The 17,798-nt window shown below is 45.3% G+C and overlaps 2 protein-coding genes across 3 annotated transcripts in view; one reads left to right on the forward strand and one right to left on the reverse strand.

Moving 5' to 3' along the window:
• The window catches only part of BMP3 (bone morphogenetic protein 3), a gene marked incomplete at its 5' end in the record, with an annotated part of 34,750 nt that extends 25,861 nt beyond the window's left edge, over positions 1-8,889 (forward strand). For both annotated transcript variants that reach the window (XM_082236524.1, XM_082236525.1), the window contains one exon: positions 5,942-8,889. In XM_082236524.1, the coding sequence (XP_082092650.1) occupies positions 5,942-6,133 (192 nt within the window). In that variant the 3' untranslated portion in view covers positions 6,134-8,889. The remainder of the gene's footprint in view (positions 1-5,941) is intronic.
• A 3,906-nt stretch (positions 8,890-12,795) lies between these two features.
• PRKG2 (protein kinase cGMP-dependent 2) overlaps positions 12,796-17,798 on the reverse strand; it is a 79,892-nt gene continuing 74,889 nt past the window's right edge. Inside the window, exon 19 of the mRNA XM_082236411.1 lies at positions 12,796-17,175. Within this exon, the coding sequence (XP_082092537.1) occupies positions 17,080-17,175 (96 nt within the window). The 3' untranslated portion in view covers positions 12,796-17,079. The remainder of the gene's footprint in view (positions 17,176-17,798) is intronic.

Genomic DNA, 17,798 nt, shown 5'->3' on the forward strand with positions numbered 1-17,798 from the left:
ACAATGCTACTTGTTTGCATGGATGGAAGGTTTGGGTGTGTGCAGCAACCCTCTGGTTTTGTGTGTGGCTGAAATGCAACCTATGGTGCAATGGTAAAAGCCACATCCACTTTTGTTTCTGGCCTTCAGGCATTGTTGTTGTTGCTGTTTAGTCGTTTAGTCGTGTCCGTCTCTTCGTGACCCCATGGACCAGAGCACGCCAGGCACTCCTGTCTTCCACTCCCGCAGTTTGGTCAAACTCATGTTTGTAGCTTCAAGAACACTGTCCAACCATCTCGTCCTCTGTCGTCCCCTTCTCCTTGTGCCCTCCATCTTTCCCAACATCAGGGTCTTTTTCAGGGAGTCTTCTCTTCTCATGAGGTGGCCAAAGTATTGGCGCCTCAGCTTCAGAATCTGTCCTTCCAGTGAGCACTCAGGGCTGATTTCCTTCAGAATGGATAGGTTACCCTCCAACATTTCTCCAATGAAAACAGGGACATCCTATTTTGACGACAACAACAATTTTATTATATATTCACCCAGCCCATCTGACTGGGTCACCCCAGCCGCTCTGGGCGGCTTCCAACGTATATAAAAACATAATAAAACATTTAGAAACTTCCCCATACAGGGCTGCCTCCAGTTGTCTTCTAAAGGTTGTCTAGTTACTTATCTCCTTGACTCAGAGGGTCACATAATTCCATACCCTCCAACATTTCTCTAATGAAAATAGGGGAGTCCTAAGGAAAGGCAGAACATTCTTAGATCAAATCAGAAACTGGGGCAGCTTCTGTAAATCTGGGGCTGTCCCTGGAGAATTTGCTGATTACCAAATTGGGGAGCAGAGGCTGCTATTGTAGCTGCTCTGACTCTGGGGTCTGCATGAGGTTTAGATACCAAGAGCCTTCAGACTATACCTATGCCTATTTATTTATTTTACTAGATGCAGCTATTTATTAAAAATATTTTTGTCCTACCTTTCCCATATAATGTTCCAGGTGGTGAACAGGCTTGTTTCTTTAGCTAATAAACATATTAGTCCTGTCTTGCAAATAAAATTGTCAGATGTTACCAGTCCATGAGTGTTTACACCAACCCATCTGTCTGAGCTCATGGCATTAGTCACCTGTATTGACCATCATAAAAAGGTGGCGGGTGGAAGTCTTACTATTTATTTACAAAATGTTCCCTAACTGCTCACTGACAATCATGCAAGCCACTATTTACAAGCCTGCATTGGTCAGTTTTGTTGCCGCCGCCGCTGCTGCTGCTGTTTTTGCTTCATGGGCCAACGTACACATAAAATTATTAACACTTTTCAAAAAGAATGCTTAAATTGCCCACTTTTGTTTTGAAGAAAAAGCAGCAGTGCCCCCAATACAGATGGGAGCCCCCACATCGTTTTTTAATTTTTATTTTGTAGATCACACACACACATACCACAGAGAGAGATGCTATTATTTCCCCTGACTTTGACCAGCCACCTCAGTCTTAACTGCCTCGCAGTGTTGTTTATAAGAATAAAATGATGGGGAAGAATATATGTTGTGTGTTTTTATTGCTGTAAACTGCAATTTTTTATTATATAGTGGAACCTCAGATGTACCATCGTCCTTACGAACGCTTCGGGTAATGAGCTTCACTAACCTGGAAGTAGATGTTCCTGGTTGCAAATTTTGCCCCGGGGTGCAAGCAGAAGTCGTGCGACGGCGGCAGCAGGAGGCCCCATTAGCGAAAGCATGCCTCATGTTAAGAACGGTTTTGGGCTAAGAACAGCCCTCCGGAACGAATTAAGTTCGTAATCAGAGGTCCCACTGTATAGCAATACAGGCAATCCTTGTTTTGTGCATGGGGTTACATTCTGGGTCCCCATGTGTCAGTTCTGGTGGGGCCTGTGTAAAATGTTCTGCCCCACCCAGTTCCACCCTTTTAGTGACTTTTAATGACGTTTTCAGGTCATTTCTGGGTTTGGCGCCATGCGATCAAGCGTCAATTGGATGCACATAAATTGGCCATCACCTGTGCACAAATATTTTTGCAATTAATAATGTAATGCCATCTTGAACACTCTGAATGAAATATATGCTACAAATGTACCAAATGGATGGATAAGCAAACTGATTCTAACAGCATGGAGGAGGCACGAAACTCAACTCTCTCTAGGCCTGCTGATGCTTACAGCTCCCAAAGAACTTTTTGGATAGCTGAGCCCACTTCCAGGGTCAGAGTTCAGCTGAGTAGAACAGCAGCTCAGGAGAGAAGCTTCAGGCAGGCAGAAGGATTCCCTTCTCCTCGCTCAGACACTTGATCAGAGCAGTTTTGTGTCTAAACACATAGAACTGCAGCCTTCACATCTAGTATGACCCTGTGGGTCAGTTTGCACGATGGATAGCCCATGTGATGCTTTGGACGACAACTCTCATTGGTCCCAGGCAGCAACACAAATTGCTAGGGATGATGGGAATTGTAGTTCAGCAAACTCTGGGGCGGTAGGACACCATATTGGCAGGCTCTGTTTCCCAGTTCTGGAGAACCAAATGGTGGCACTTATACTGCACTGTATTGCTTCAAGTGCCGCACTGTACGTTCATATAAAAGCTGCACATAGGAAATGAACAGCAGGGGCAGGGGGAATCCTCCTTGACATGCTATTTTACTGTAGCCTGAAGACCAGGAAAAACTTTACAGCTTGATTCTGTTGAATGTCTAGGCTGGCTCTGAGTAACAAGAGGTTCATTCATATTTCTTAGTGCAGTGCCTAGAAGGGAAAACCAAGAGTTTTAAATTTAAACTGAAAACCGCATCCAAGCAAGGCTCTGCGTCAACCGGAGAGTAGTTGCTCTCATACCACAACCGTACCGCAGGCCAGCAAACATCTTTATTGCTATTTTGTGCATAAAACCACAAAAGCAGAACAATAAACTCACAACCCCTTTCAGAAACGGTAATTGACTTTGGAGAAGCATAACCTCCCAGAGTTCCTAATAAAATAGACTCAACATCAGCAGAGCACCTGTTTCCAATTCCTTTTAGCTCATAAGACACAATGGATATTTCATGGATCCCTAATGCAACCTTTTGTTCCTGGCATTCGGTGAGAGCAAAAGGACCTTAGAAAATTCCTGCGCATGCCTAGGGATAGCATAAGATCCTTCATTTCTCTGTCCTAATTCGTATGCCTGCAGTAAAATAGTCTTCTCCTGTTTTCTGACTTCATTTTGTACATACTCTAAAGACATGGGACCTCTAGAAATGTTTCTGGAAAAGAAATCCAGACAATGGGCTCGAAGGTCTCCTCATCTTCCCTGCTCCACTCCACCCCACATTTTATGCATTAAATCCTTTAACAGGAACACTGGGGGCTGGGGGAGGAACAAAAGACAGAGAACAATATATTGCAAATTATTCTTACATAAGATATTGACTGGCTCAAACAGCAGCGCATTGAGGAACCCCTTTCCCCATTTTGGGGTGTTAACAGATGCAACAGAGATCTCTTTATAAACTGCTACACCTTCCATTTCAGCAAATCCTCCACAGAAAGGGAGAGAGGTCTGCTGGCATTATGTTCCATTTTGGAGAGGAATTTAAAGATTACCGGGAGGGAAATTGCATCTTGCACTGAAATTAAAAACACATCTTACCCGCCTGCTCTTGAATGGAGTGAGAGGCCAAATCCAACGAAGTGCATGTGCAGCAGCCAGAGATAGCCATACATAGCGTGATAAGGGGAGCTGGAATCTGCCTGGATTAGCTGTTTGATGTGGAAGGGGCAGAGAGGGGACAGAATCCAGTCCCCACTTTCCTCCCGAAGAGCTGGCTCATATTCCAGCTTTGCTGCTTTCTGGGCTACAAACATGCAGTCCTGGTAACTGGAGTCATCTGGGGGAACATGTTGTTGTTGTTGTTTAGTCGTGTCCGACTCTTCGTGACCCCATGGACCAGAGCACGCCAGGCACTCCTGTCTTCCACTGCCTCCCGCAGTTTGGTCAAACTCATGCTAGTAGCTTTGAGAACACTATCCAACCATCTCGTCCTCTGTCGTCCACTTCTCCTTGTGCCCTCAATCTTTCCCAACATCAGGGTCTTTTCCAGGGAGTCTTCTCTTCTCATGAGGTGGCCAAAGCACTGGAGACTCAGCTTTAGGATCTGTCCTTCCAGTGAGCACTCAGGGCTGATTTCCTTCAGAATGGATAGGTTTGATCTTCTTGCAGTCCATGGGACTCTCAAGAGTCTCCTCCAGCACCATAATTCAAAAGCATCAATTCTTCGGTGATCAGTCGTCTTTGTGGTCCAGCTCTCACTTCCATACATCACTACTGGGAAAACCATATGGGCACCATCAATTTGTATGCATGTTACCACATTCAGTTAGGAAACCTGATTTTGCATAGGCATGGCCGCTAATGTGCATGTTAGGCAAGATGCGCTTTGTTGCTACTAATAATTGCAGGAAACTATCTTAAGAGATCAAGGCGTTTTTCTGCCCAATGGGCACATTTCCTTCTAAGCAGCCTTCACAGGAGGGGTGGTTGGTGCATGCCAGCAGTGGGTGAGGCCCAGTGGTGGAGAATGGGGGGGGCACAGAGACAGTTGCCCTGAGCACAAAATTCCTAGGGGTGCAAAATTTCAACACCCAGCGCTGCCTCAGTATAGCTCTGCACTTCTGTCGCTGGGTTCCATTGAAAATGGCTTCTCTGTGTGTACCAGGAAGTGATCTCTCTAAACAATGAAACTGCTTCTCTTTTCTTATCTCTGCAGCTATGATCTTTTGGGTGACGCAGACGCTGTTAGGCAGTTGAGTGCGCATGCGTACTCCGTCCACTTCCCTCCCTCTGCAAGGCCCTGGGCGCTGGCAGCCCACACTAGGCCACTGGTGGGGTCAGAGGCAAAAGAGGGCAGAGAATTACATGTGAATTTTATCTTTTTACAGTAGGCTACTATCTACCCAGAATTCACACACCTCTCTCCATCCTCCAGACAACCAAAAAGTTTTATCAGAGCTGGAGGACACATTCCAACCAGACAAAAACACTGGGCAGGTGCGATGTTGGGCTGGTGAGAGGTGTGATCTGGTGAAAGAGGGTTTGTGACCTGAGGAAAGTCCAAAGGGCCAAGCAGAGAGAGCCACATTCAGCCCCTGTCCTTTTATACAGAGCAGGTCAAGTGTAAACTGGGCAGCCTCCGTTTATTACATCATGAGCTCTTAAGAGGATGGATGGCATGCAGCGGTTTGTGGATTTTATTTGATAAGTGATACATACAAAAGGTGGCATTTTGACATGCAAATGGTTCGTTAATTGCATTTGATAAGCAATATCCAACACGGCAGCTATTTCAAGCCCTGGGTCACCAACCACTTGCTCTATCAGAGCTGGTTTTCAGATCAGTTAAGGAAGGTGTACGGTGTCCAATAAGATGGCTTGGTTGAGGATTTATTTCACTTACATAAACTGTGATGTGCAGAATTAACTAGTAATGCTAACCTATGTGCAGGGGGCGTACAGTAGCCCAAGGAACTCATTGAACTCCGTAAACATTTAGGACTGGGAGCTGCAAGCCTTCCATGTCACTTTATCTCTAATCAACCTGAAATAATGCCAAACCAAACTGAGATATTAGAACATACAGTGAATTTTATTACACACACACACACACATACACACACCTGCCTTATTTTCAAAGGATAATCAAGGTGGCTAACATGTATCTTAACAATCCTGAAATACAGAGCAATCCCTGTTCAAACTGCAAAATATTCATGCCAGAACTGCAACAACAAATTCCAAAACAGCCATCAAAACTAAAGCATCAGAATAAACCATCATTCTTTCAGGGAAGCCTTGGCAATTAAACCTGGTGTAAAAACACTGCAGATCTATTCACGGTGGTGGTGCTGTAAAGGATCAGTTAAACATTGTGTGTTCCCAGCCCAGTTAACTGCTGTTCTTCTCTTCTGCAGGCCTTGAAGCCCTCCAACCATGCAACTATCCAAAGCATTGTGAGAGCTGTGGGTGTGGTCTCTGGGATTCCAGAGCCTTGCTGCGTCCCAGACAAGATGTCGTCTCTCAGCATCTTATTCTTCGATGAAAACAAGAACGTGGTACTCAAAGTCTACCCAAACATGACAGTGGAATCCTGCGCCTGCAGATAACACCCTCCTCTGCAACCCAAGAGGCCTTATCTTAAAAAACAACACCTCCTGCGTTGACTTTGTTGCTTAACAGTTCTCCCCACCTGACCCCATTTTGCACTGCCAATGCATTTCATTCTCCAAAGATTTTTAAACAAGTATGAATGAAAAGATGTGCAGGAGCCAAGAAGGAACACACCATAGGTTGCCACAATGTGGAAGGACTAGACTGTAACTTTCTTACTGTGAGAATATGTTGGTGGGGGAATGGAAAGCTCAGTACCAGTAAAGCAAGCAACAAACCTTGTTGTTGCAAGCTATGCATGGGGGGGGGAATGAAATCTGCAAAGAACTTGTCAAGATGATATGAAGATTGGCAGGAAGACCATTTCGTATATTTCTGTACAAAGCTTTGTAAATGGTTCATCAAAACTGCTGGTTTTTTCAATCCACTCTTTTAGAATCTAGTGGTGAAGGAGATTTAAGATATATGTTATGCGTCTGAAGCAAAGCTTTCTGCCTTAGGTTACAGGAGAACTTCCCAAAGTGCTGAACAGCACAATCGGTTCTGACATACGCAAAGAACCTAAGAAAATCTAGTGTAAGGTGTTTATTTCCCTGTTGTGGCATGTCAGAAGGGCTCTGTGTTTGTGCGTGCCTCTACACAGACAGATTACCTTTTGCAGAGTAATGGAAACCTTTATGTTGCAATCAAAAAATATTCTTCTCTTTGCATATCTACTAAAGATCAATATGCACGGGCAGTCAATCCAACAAAATCCTACTCGTTGACCTAGTGCTGGTCTTTGCAGGAATGTGGAAGAGAAAAGTAGGGGACTCCCAGGAGGTTGCTATGGCCCTCCAGATGTTGCTGTACAACCCCCACCACCCCTGGCCATTGGCCATGCTTGCTGGGGCTGATGGGGGTTGGAGGTCAGCAACGTCTGGAGGGCCAAAGGTTTCCTGCAACTTCTTTGTGCAATGGACAGCTCCTAGCGCTGGTAGTTAAGCCCTGTCAGGTGTGATTTAAACATGATCGTGTGTGTATGCATTTTTCAGCTTCCTGGTGCGAGGTTCCACGTGCTCAGTGACATGTATGAACCTGATCACTAGCACTCATGTATGCAGTTTCAGCCTGCTAGAATCGTGTGTTTGTAAGGAATGGCTACTTGGCATGCTAATGTCATGTGCACAGGTGCCTGCAAGCCGGTTGAAATAAGAATGGAAGGAGAACCGTGCTGGATCAGGCCAAGGGGTCAGGGAGAGGCTGATGGGAAAATCTCAAGCAGGATCTGTTCTGCTCACCTGCAATTCCCAAGCAGGCAGCATACAAAATCCCTAATGCCCAGAGCCCTGCCTGGGTCATCCTCCCCACCCCCCAAAATGTGTTGCATCACATTTAGAGCATCCCTCACTGTTGAGGAACAGAGTACAGTTCCTCCCCAAAACAGCACTGGCGCAAGGAGAGCTTGAGTTCACCAAAGCCAATGAGCAAGCTGATACAAAATCATATGGCAGGTTCCAATTACAGCAAAACCACATTTCCTGATGTGGACCATGAGAAGCTGCAAACATTTGGAGGAAAAAAGGTTGCATCCCATAACAGAAGATTTACTCACGGCTGCAACGAATTCCTGGATCTTGCGCTTTTGAATTTTCTGCCCCGTCTACTCCCTCCCTGCTAGCAATGGGTTTCTCACGTAATTCTTGATCAAGCTGTCCCTGCGCTGGTGCTACGTATGAATTCATGAAAGCTCAGCGACGTCCACTTTCATAGCCTTAGAGCAATACTGCGCAGACGTATCGAGTGTAGCACAAGGCCGCTAAACTGCATATCCATGAGCTCAGCTTTATTCAGTGGAACCAAAGACTAAGCAGAGGCTGAGTCATTAGCCCATGACCTTCTGGAATTATAAACTATCCAGCCTGCAATCATATATCATGGCTAGGCAACCGGATTAGCAGGCAAACAATGCATAGAGTTATTTGGTGTCATGCTTGCAGATGAAAATTGGGGAGTAGCATCTGCTTTTGTCAGAGGAAGTTGGTGCTGAATGCAATGCGTGCAGATGTGTGCGCTTTGACCACACTACCTGGAAAGGCCAGCACTTGGGATGGACTCTGCATATGATTGCTATGCATCTCACAGAAGATACGAAGTGCCTTCCAGTCTCTGCCAATAGAACACTGTGCATCTTTCTTGTATTCAAGCAAAGCTCTAGAGCTCGGAATGGAGCTGAAAGCTTTCATTTCCAGCTCACTAGAGATATATTGCAGCTTCAAAGGGTTGGTTCCTCTTGCTGGGGAGCTGACAATATTAAGCTATCTCCTTTCCCATTTTTTTTTAAATTAAAAATAAGACTTTGTACATTTTTATTTTGCTTAGGAATTGTAATGCTTGTACAGTTGGCGTCAGTAAAGTTAAAAGGAAAAAAAACAACCCCAGAGGATATTTGTATATAGAAAGAAGCTTCTATTCATGCCTTTAATTTATTTTATGTTTGTTGCCTTCCTGTGTGTTAATTAATTTCCACTTTTTAGTACTCTCAAAAACATTGGTTTTTGCATTAATTTTACAAAATTATGTATCTATGATTAGAGGAGCTGCATGCCATCGAAACCAAATTTATGGGATGGAGGCACACTGAGAAGGGACACTTTTCACTACTGATGTATAAGCTTGCCTGAATTGTATTTGTTTCTCTCCTTCAGTAATAGGAATTTTTCACTGCAAACTACTATGTACAAGTAAAAAAAAATTTTTTTTTTAATGTGAATCTTCATTCTCTCTCGATTTTTAATATCACTTTGCACAGAATATTTTAAAACAGGATACACGCTCCCTCCTTGTTTTGTAAAGGATGACAAACAGGTTTTAAATAAATGAATGGGCTTTCAGTTTGGAAGAAGTTCCTTTAAAAAAACTACAAAAAACCCAAATTGTCACTCGCTGTACTTAAGGTAAGGGACCCCTGGCCATTAGGTCCAGTCGTGGCCGACTCTGGGGTTGCGGCGCTCATCTCGCTTTACTGGCCAAGGGAGCCGGCGTACAGCTTCTGGGTCATGTGGCCGGCATGACTAAGCTGCTTCTGGCGAACCAGAGCAGCGCACGGAAACGCCGTTTACCTTCCCGCTGGAGCGGTACCTATTTATCTACTTGCAATTTGACGTGCTTTCGAACTGCTAGGTTGGCAGGAGCTGGGACCAAGCAAAGGGAGCTCACCCCATCGCGCTGACCTTCTGATCAGCAAGTCCTAGGGTCTGTGGTTTAACCCACAGCACAGGAAATAGAATTGATGTCAGTTGAACGACCTACCCACTGCTGTAACCCAACAAACACTTGATGCTCTTAGTAAGGGCCACAGCTCAGGGTTAAGACACCTGTTTTGCATGCAGAAGGTCGCAAGATCGATCCCTGGTATCTTCAGATAGCACTGGGAGTGTCCCATATCCGAAACCCTGTATAATTGCTGGCGGGTGCCATAGACAATACTGATCTAGATGGACTCGAGTAGTTTTGTATGTTCCTACCACTCTCCACACAGACTTCCTGCAGTTCCAGGCAACAAAAGTCCCTATAAGATTGGGCATGTATCATAGTAAGTCAAAGGCTAGCCAGGACTGCAATAGGCAGACACTTGGGTTGAATTGCAGAAATGTAGCAAGAACCTATACTTAGGAGAAGTTTTCCCCAATGTGGCCAGTGCTAGCGACTCATTGTTGACAGCCAGAAGCTGCTAAGTTGCCCGTGCGTTGAATGCAATGGGTGTTGCTTTGTTGATGGAAGGCATCTGTTAACAGAATGCAGTGGGAGGAAATTATAAGTAAATTTCCCATGCCCTATTGCCTGCAAATCCAAAATATGAACTGAATAAAAATGAGAAAGAGAGAATATCCAATCGCGATAGATTCGCCCACCCCCATTTTAGCTGAAGTTAAGAAATATTTCATTTTGGTGTTTTAGGAATGTAGGGGGCCTGTAATAGTGAAGTTTCTCTGTGTTGATGGGATGCTACTCTGGAGAACAAAAGGACTGAGACTGTTTTTGATGAGCTAAAATTTTTTAGGGTTTTAAACCGGATACAGCCTTTTCTGGGTTGGTTGAGCAACTAACCAAATTTTAATGGGAGTGGGAATTAGTTTGTGGCCCACCAGAAAGGATTGGTTTATGAGAAGCGGATTCTTTGCACGCCGTATCACTATAAAAGAGAATGATAAGATGGCAAAGAAAAGCGCAACTTTTTCATAAAACAGCCTTTGAAAAATCCCCATGTGGTGAAGGAAGGGGCAAGAGAAGTCTTTTATCTAAACTTTCCAGAGATCAAAGTTCTCTTTTCTTTTCCATTCTTCAATGCACATTGCAGGTTTCCGCCCCTGAAAAAGATGTTAGGTAAGACCTGGGTAAAACTTCAAAGCCAAAAAAAAAAAGGGAAAAAAAAGGTGGCATGTTGAAAAGAGGCAATTCAGGTGGAAAAGGGTTGGTGATATTTATGTGCATGTATTCATTTATACAGAAGTAAAATACATGTTGTTTGTTCTCTGAGCTGTTGCGAGGAGGGCATTAAAGCACTTGGAAGATTTTTTAAAAAGAAGCTTTTAATGCAAAGTTCTGTAGGAATACTACACCTGGATCAGACTGAAAGCCCATCAAGTCAAGACAATTACAAAAGCGTATTAGAACATAATTTGCAAGCCTCCCCACAGGTTTTGACTGCCTAGAGGACTCCGCGGGTTTAATCTGACACTACAAACCTGGCCAGATCCAGGTGGGAGGCAGCTGACTGCAAAGACCAGCCTGGCAACACAGTGGCAGGCAGTAATAGCCACAATCAAATCCAAGTTAGGACCATAGGAGCCAACTCCTAGGGGCCAAGGTCCCTTCGGCACCCCCCAAAAAAATATTTGAGGGGGGCCACCAAAGTAAATGAGGGACGCAGGTGGTGCTGTGGGTTAAACCACAGAGCCTAGGACTTGCTGATCAGAAGGTCGGCGGTTTGAATCCCCACCATGGGGTGAGATCCCATTGCTTGGTCCCTGCTCCTGCCAACCTAGCAGTTCGAAAGCACGTCAAAGTGCAAGTAGATAAATAGGTACCACTCCGGCGGGAAGGTAAACGGCGTTTCCGTGCGCTGCTCTGGTTCGCCAGAAGCGGCTTAGTCATGCTGGCCACATGACCTGGAAGCTGTACGCCAATGACCCGGAAGCTCAGTCAATAAAGAGAGATGAGCGCCGCAACCCCAGAGTCGGCCGCGACTAGACCTAATGGTCAGGGGTCCCTTTACTTTTACCTTTTTACCAAAGTAAATGAGCAATGCCCAAATATTTTATTCAAGTTGGCACCCCTGGTTAGAAGCAAGTTCCATAGTTTAATTGTGCCCTATGTGGAAAAGTACTGCTTTATATCTGTCCTGTATTTTCCAACACTCAGTTGTCCACGAGTTCAGGCATTGGGAGGGAGGGAGGAAAACTTTATCCACTTTGTGTATGAATAATTCTATGCCCTTCTATCACCTCGCCTCTTCCTTGCCTTTTCTCTGAACTAAGATGTCCCAAATGCTGCAACCTTTCTTCATAGTTGTTCCACCCCTGTGATGAATTTGGTTGTCCTTTCCTTAACCTCTCCCAATATCCTTTTTGAGGTGGCGTGCTGGGGAAAAAATTGCTTAAAACTAGTGGGCATGGCAAACCTTGCCAGGTTGCCTGGGTCCTGGCAGCTGCCCAAGGGTGTCATGGGCCTTGAGGATATAATTAGTGAAGTGATGAGTGATTAAGTGGCACAGCTTCCCACACCCACATTTTCAACCCATGCTGGCACCTTCTTTGTAACAGCAACAGCAAAAAGGCCCTAACTCTGGAAGCTGTTTGCTCCCCGCCGCGGCTTTTGCCTGGAGTTGCAGGCAATAACACGACCAAGAAAATGTCACTTGACTTTAGAGAAACACGGAGCAGATGTCTGGCCTTTAAAGAGCAGGATTGCATTTTGTCACCTTATAAAAGAATATAGGCTAGTAAATGGGCTTTGGGACTTCTCCATGGGTTTTCTAGATGCTTTGGTCTCTGCATCTGGCAATTGAAGATGGGACCACGGCTACACCAGTGGGTTTTGCATTTACCGCCTGCATTCAGTTGGCAAAGCAATTAGCCCTTTTGCGGCAAAGCCAGCATCTGAATTACCCTCAAAATTTCCTGCGCAAAACTACTTTCCATCTGCCTGGTGTTTTCACCACCGGGAACAAGTTACACCTGCACTCCATATAGAGTTCGTATTGGCTTTCAACCCACTTCCAAATGCAATACTAGGTGTTACTTTTGGACCGTAAAGAGCACTGTTATAGAACCCAACCGATCATCTCCTTTGTTCTCCTTAACCAAGAGGAAAACCCTTGTGGATAAGCTATTTCCAGTTAGGAATCTGGCTTGAAGGAGAAGGAGAAGGAGAAGGAGAAGGAGAAGGAGAAGGAGAAGGAGAAGGAGAAGGAGAAGGAGAAGGAGAAGGAGAAGGAGAAGAAATCCCCAAATAATTGTTTCTCGAAATAAATGTCTTCCATCCACAGTCCAAAACAGATTGCATTTACTCCCAAGTAAAGACTCCACTGATGTCAATACATTGCAATACCAATGCAATGAAGACCTCATTCTGGCCAGCCATGAAGGAGGGTGTTGGAAAACACAAACAGAGCATGTTGAAGGTGCCGTGTAATAGATTTATTTGTGCACACAATGCATTTTACAGCCGGTTTAAAAAGGACGAAGGCATTTCTCTCCCTGTGTGTACATACCAGCAGCACTCTTGTGTAATAAAACCAACATATACTTTCTCGTTTAAAAAATAGGCATATATGAAAACTGGGCATATATACAAATAAACTGGAAAAAAACAACCCATCTATTTTCTCTTTTTAAAAAAAGTTTTACAGCCTTTACATTTTTGATGCCTTCTAGAAACGGGGCACAAAAATATAGATGATGTGCACTAAAGAAGACACAGATCTTGGAGACACCGCACAGTCTTTGGTATTACTAACTGGTACCAGCAAGCACTTGAGTGTTTTCTATAGGATCAGGGATGAGTCACCAGGTGCCCCCCCGACACTACAAGGACTACAACTCCCATTACCCTTGAGCATTGGGTGTGCTAACTAGGGCTGATGGGAGTTGTGGTTCAATAACAGCCAAAGGCCCAATACATTTTCCATCTCTACCTTGAATCCTGACAAGACAGAAGTACTGTTTCTGGGGGACAGGAGGCGGGTGGGTGTGGAGGACTCCCTGGTCCTGAATGGGGTAACTGTGCCACTGCAGGACCAGGTGCGCAGCCTGGGAGTCATTTTGGACTCGCAGCTGTCCATGGAGGCACAGGTCAATTCTGTGTCCAGGGCAGCTGTTTATCAGCTCCATCTGGTACGCAGGCTGAGGCCCTACCTGCCCGCAGACTGTCTCGCCAGAGTGGTGCATGCTCTAGTTATTCTCTCGCTTGTACTACTGCAATGCGCTCTACATGGGGCTACCTTTGAAGCTGACCAGGAAACTACAACTAATCCAGAATGTGGCAGCCAGACTGGTGACTGGGAACGGCTGCCGAGACCACATAACACCAGTCTTGAAAGATCTACATTGGCTCCCAGGATGTTTCCAAGCACAATTCAAAGTGTTGCTGCTGACCTTTAAAGCCTTAAACGGCCTCAGTCCAGTATACCTGAAGGAGCGTATCCACCCCCATTGTTCTGCTCGGACATTGAGGTCCGGTGCCAAGGGCCTTCTGGCGGTTCCCTCACTGTGAGAAGTGAAGTTACAGGGAACCAGGCAGAGGGCCTTCTCAGTAGTGGCACCCGCCCTGTGGAACACCCTCCCACCAGATGTCAAAGGGGGGAAAACTACCAGACGTTTAGGAGACATCTGAAGGCAGGGAAGCTTTTAATATCTGAAGGACTATAATATTTTAATATTTTGTTGGAAGCCGCCCAGAGTGGCTGGGGGGGACCCAGCCAGATGGGCAGGGTATAAATAAATAAATTATTATTATTATTATTTCTGCAGCTGCCTTATGCGGAGACGGACCACCTCGCCCAGGAAAGTCTCCTTTGCCTGGCAACAGCTCCCCCAAATCCGAGGCACAAATCTTCCCCAGCCTTGCCAGGAGCCCTCTTTTAACTGGTGGTACTGGGCCTTGAATGTGTGAATTATATGATCTGACAACGATCCCAGCGGCACCTTTTCCGCTGCTCACGGTCCTGCTGTGTTGCACCAATTTTTTTCAACAAATAATGTTATTGAGAGCCGCTGCTCCTAAGATTCAAAAGCAAGTGGGAACTTTGATTCGTGCCAACTTCCCCCAAGTTCATTATCACACCAGGTGGTCAAATGCTATGGCGCCATCTCCCTGAGGTGGGTTTAGAAAGCAGGCCACTGCCTTCCTACGCAGCCATTGTCACAAGGTGGCAGTAGCGACTCCTCAAGCTGGCTGTGTCCTCCAACAAGACTTCATCATGCCACCCTTGTAGGATCCCTGGTTATCACCCCTTCCAGAGATACAGGGTCACAGGAAAAAAAACACACAACCCCTTTGCTGTTCTGCTGTCAGTCTGTGGGGTTGAACTTCAGAAGTCCCTGTGAAGGAATGGGTTTCCCAAACCCAAAACTGACTGTGCAGGCAGTTTGAAACTGCACCAAAATCCCTATTTTTCCTCAGCTAAAATGCTTTAACTTGAGCTCTTGAGCTGAAACCCAGCTGTATAAACAAGTGCTCAGAGCTCTCTCCTTTATCAGTTTGTGATGGCAAGGATGGTCTTGACTGTACCAGTAGAACAGGGAAGACACGTCTGTGTCTTATCTTATATCCTGACCAGAAAAGACGCACAGACCTAGTCTGGGAACAGCGCCAGAGGGTGTTCTTGTAGATGGTGACCTCTTGCTCCAAGATAAGGGTAGGAACAGGAAGATCCTTTTATGGTCAGAAGTATAGGAAGGAATGCCCTTTTATGGTTAAGAGTGCCGGAGCAGGAACATCTGTGATGTCAACCTGCGTGTACAAGCTGACGTGGCTGGATTCCTGGGGAAGGGGGGAGAGGGTGCCTGGAGGATATATATACTGCATGTAATCTCTCATTTCTTTGGACTTGCTGTGGACTGAGCACGCAAGTGCCTTCTGCTATCCGGAGAGCAGAATAAAAGAACTCTTTCTCTGAACCAACCCTCGGTGTCATTTGACTTCCTTCCTCCCGTCCGGGAGCAACGCAGAGCCCACCAATCGGTAAAGTCTAATAAGGCTACACCTGCAGTCCCTAAACTGGGTCATGTAAGTATCTCCTTCATGAACCTCTGGCTTTAGATCTTGGAAAGGCCAGAGCACATGCTTTATCTGCCCAAGTTCATTTTCTGGCATCTGCTGATAGGACTGGGAAAGACCACACTGGAGAGCTGTTGCCAGCCAGTGTTGACAACACTGAACTAGATGGCCTGATGTGAAATATGACAGCTTCCTTTGTCGCTCTCTGCATTTTTGCCATCGAGCCACTGCTCCACAATGGAAGAAACAAAAAGGTCTTTGATTTCTATTTCTAAATCAACTTGTTTTTTCAATTAGACTGGAAGACTAAACATTTCCTACAAAATAGAAACAGGACCTATGCTTTTAAAAATCTCTCTCTGTTAAAACATGGCCAGTCAAGAAAGGAATAATGCTTTTTGTCCAAGTGGGTAAGATGTGATCCTCTAGGGACCTGTTGGTTTCCAGTTACCACCTGCCCCAGGCAGACCGACAAAAATATTAGGAAAGATCAAAACCTAAGGGCAGTGAAAACAAGTTTCCACACTAGGCATATACTAGGCGAGGAGCTGCAGCCAATTCCAGCTCTTTGGTTTTTCAATATGTTTTTCTTCATGGTTTTTCAATATGTTGTGAAGCACCAATAATGCACAGGAATTGACTTCAGAAATATATGCTGAAATCTCTGCTAAATCAAGCTATATACACAGAGAACAGTTATTTTGGGGAAAGTCTACCATACTGAACGTAATTGTTCTGCAATAATTGCCTTTCTTGTTGAAAGTGTAAGTTGGCCATCTTGTAACAATATTGCACAATACTTTTAGCTCCTCTCTGCACTGATATTAATAGCATTTTTCTGTAGGAATGCATATGTATGGTGCATATGCGTATGCAGTAATCCCACCTGTGTATGCCAATTCCTGGATGTTAAGAAGACTGCATTATGCTGATGCAAGACTGCAACTGGAATAAAGCCCTGCTTAAAATACAGCTTGGCTCCTGAGTGCTTCATGTGGGGCTTATGTACATCACAACATGAGCGGGATATTTAAAAAGCTACTTTTAAGTGTGGATTTTGTTTACCCTGGGAGATGACCAGAATAGGCCACCTCCACGAAGCCATTCAGAATGCTGCTCTGCTCTCCTGCATCTTTCCATTCCTCATACTGAGGGCTCATGGTTGCCAATACAGTCATATCTTGGATCCCAAACACCTTGCAAGTCGAACGTTTTTGCTCCCGAACGCCGCAAACCCAGAAGTGACTGTTCTGGTTTGAGAACGTTCTTTGGAACCCGAACGTCCGACGCGGCTTCTGATTGGCTGCAGGAGCTTTGAAAGTCGAAGGGACTTCCGGAACGGATTCCGTTGGACTTCCGAGGTATCACTGTGTCACACATCTCTACAAGAGATGAAGAACTACTTCTGTTTGCAATTAAACAGGGAGTGATGCTTTTTGCCACTGCCACTGCCCCATCCTTCAAAGGACAAGGCAAAAAACCATCATGCTGTGAAGTTGCAAAGCAAGATAAAAGGGGGGGGGGTGTCCGCATCTGTATCCAGCTCACTCTAAATGCAGAAGTCTCCTTGATCTGAATGCAGCTGGGTTGGGCTCCTAACAATTGCATTACATGACTACTACAAACAATCTGTGGATGCTCAAATTTGTTGATCTATAAGCCTGCTTCTTCTTTTCTCCTCTTAGAAGTCTTTATCCCAGCCTGAAAGCTCATCTGGTGGGGTTCCCTGTTCAGGAGGGTATCGGTCGAAGTAGCTGTAATCCATCGGACCAGAAAGCTGCGAAAGAAACACGTGTAAAGAAAATCTTAAGGCGGACACCAGGCAAAAAGCAGTTGCAGAATCATAACTATCAGCTGAGATCCAGCTCCGAGGGCCTTCTGGCGGTTCCTCACTGCAAGAAGTGAAGTTACAGGGAACCAGGCAGAGGGCCTTCTCGGTAGTGGCACCCGCCCTGTGGAACGCCCTCCCACCAGATGTCAAGGAAATAAGGAGCTATGCAATCTTTGGAAGGCAGCCCTGTATAGGGAAGTTTTTAATGTTTGCTTATGTTTCTTTATATGCTAGGAGCTGCCCAGAGTGGCTGGGGCAACCCCGTCAGATGTGTGGGGTGCAAATAATAAAATTATTACAATTATCATCATCATCACCTAGTCCAACCCCACTGGTATTTAAGGCACATAGGCTTTGAATGACTTCCTAGCCACATTCCCAAAGCATGCTGGGATAGCATCATGCCAGGCAATGGCATTCATTGCAACTATTCACTGATCCTGCCCAAATGAAATCAAGCACTGTCAACATGGAAGAGAGGTTCTGTGAGACCAGAGTTTGAATCCCTGCTTGGCCCTTTTGACGCAAACAAGACTTCACCCTTGTGCAAATGGTCAAATGACAAGCGT

This window comes from Podarcis vaucheri (assembly GCF_965113315.1).
Source record: "Podarcis vaucheri genome assembly, chromosome: 9".
In the NCBI taxonomy this organism is placed as follows: Eukaryota; Metazoa; Chordata; class Lepidosauria; order Squamata; family Lacertidae; genus Podarcis; species Podarcis vaucheri.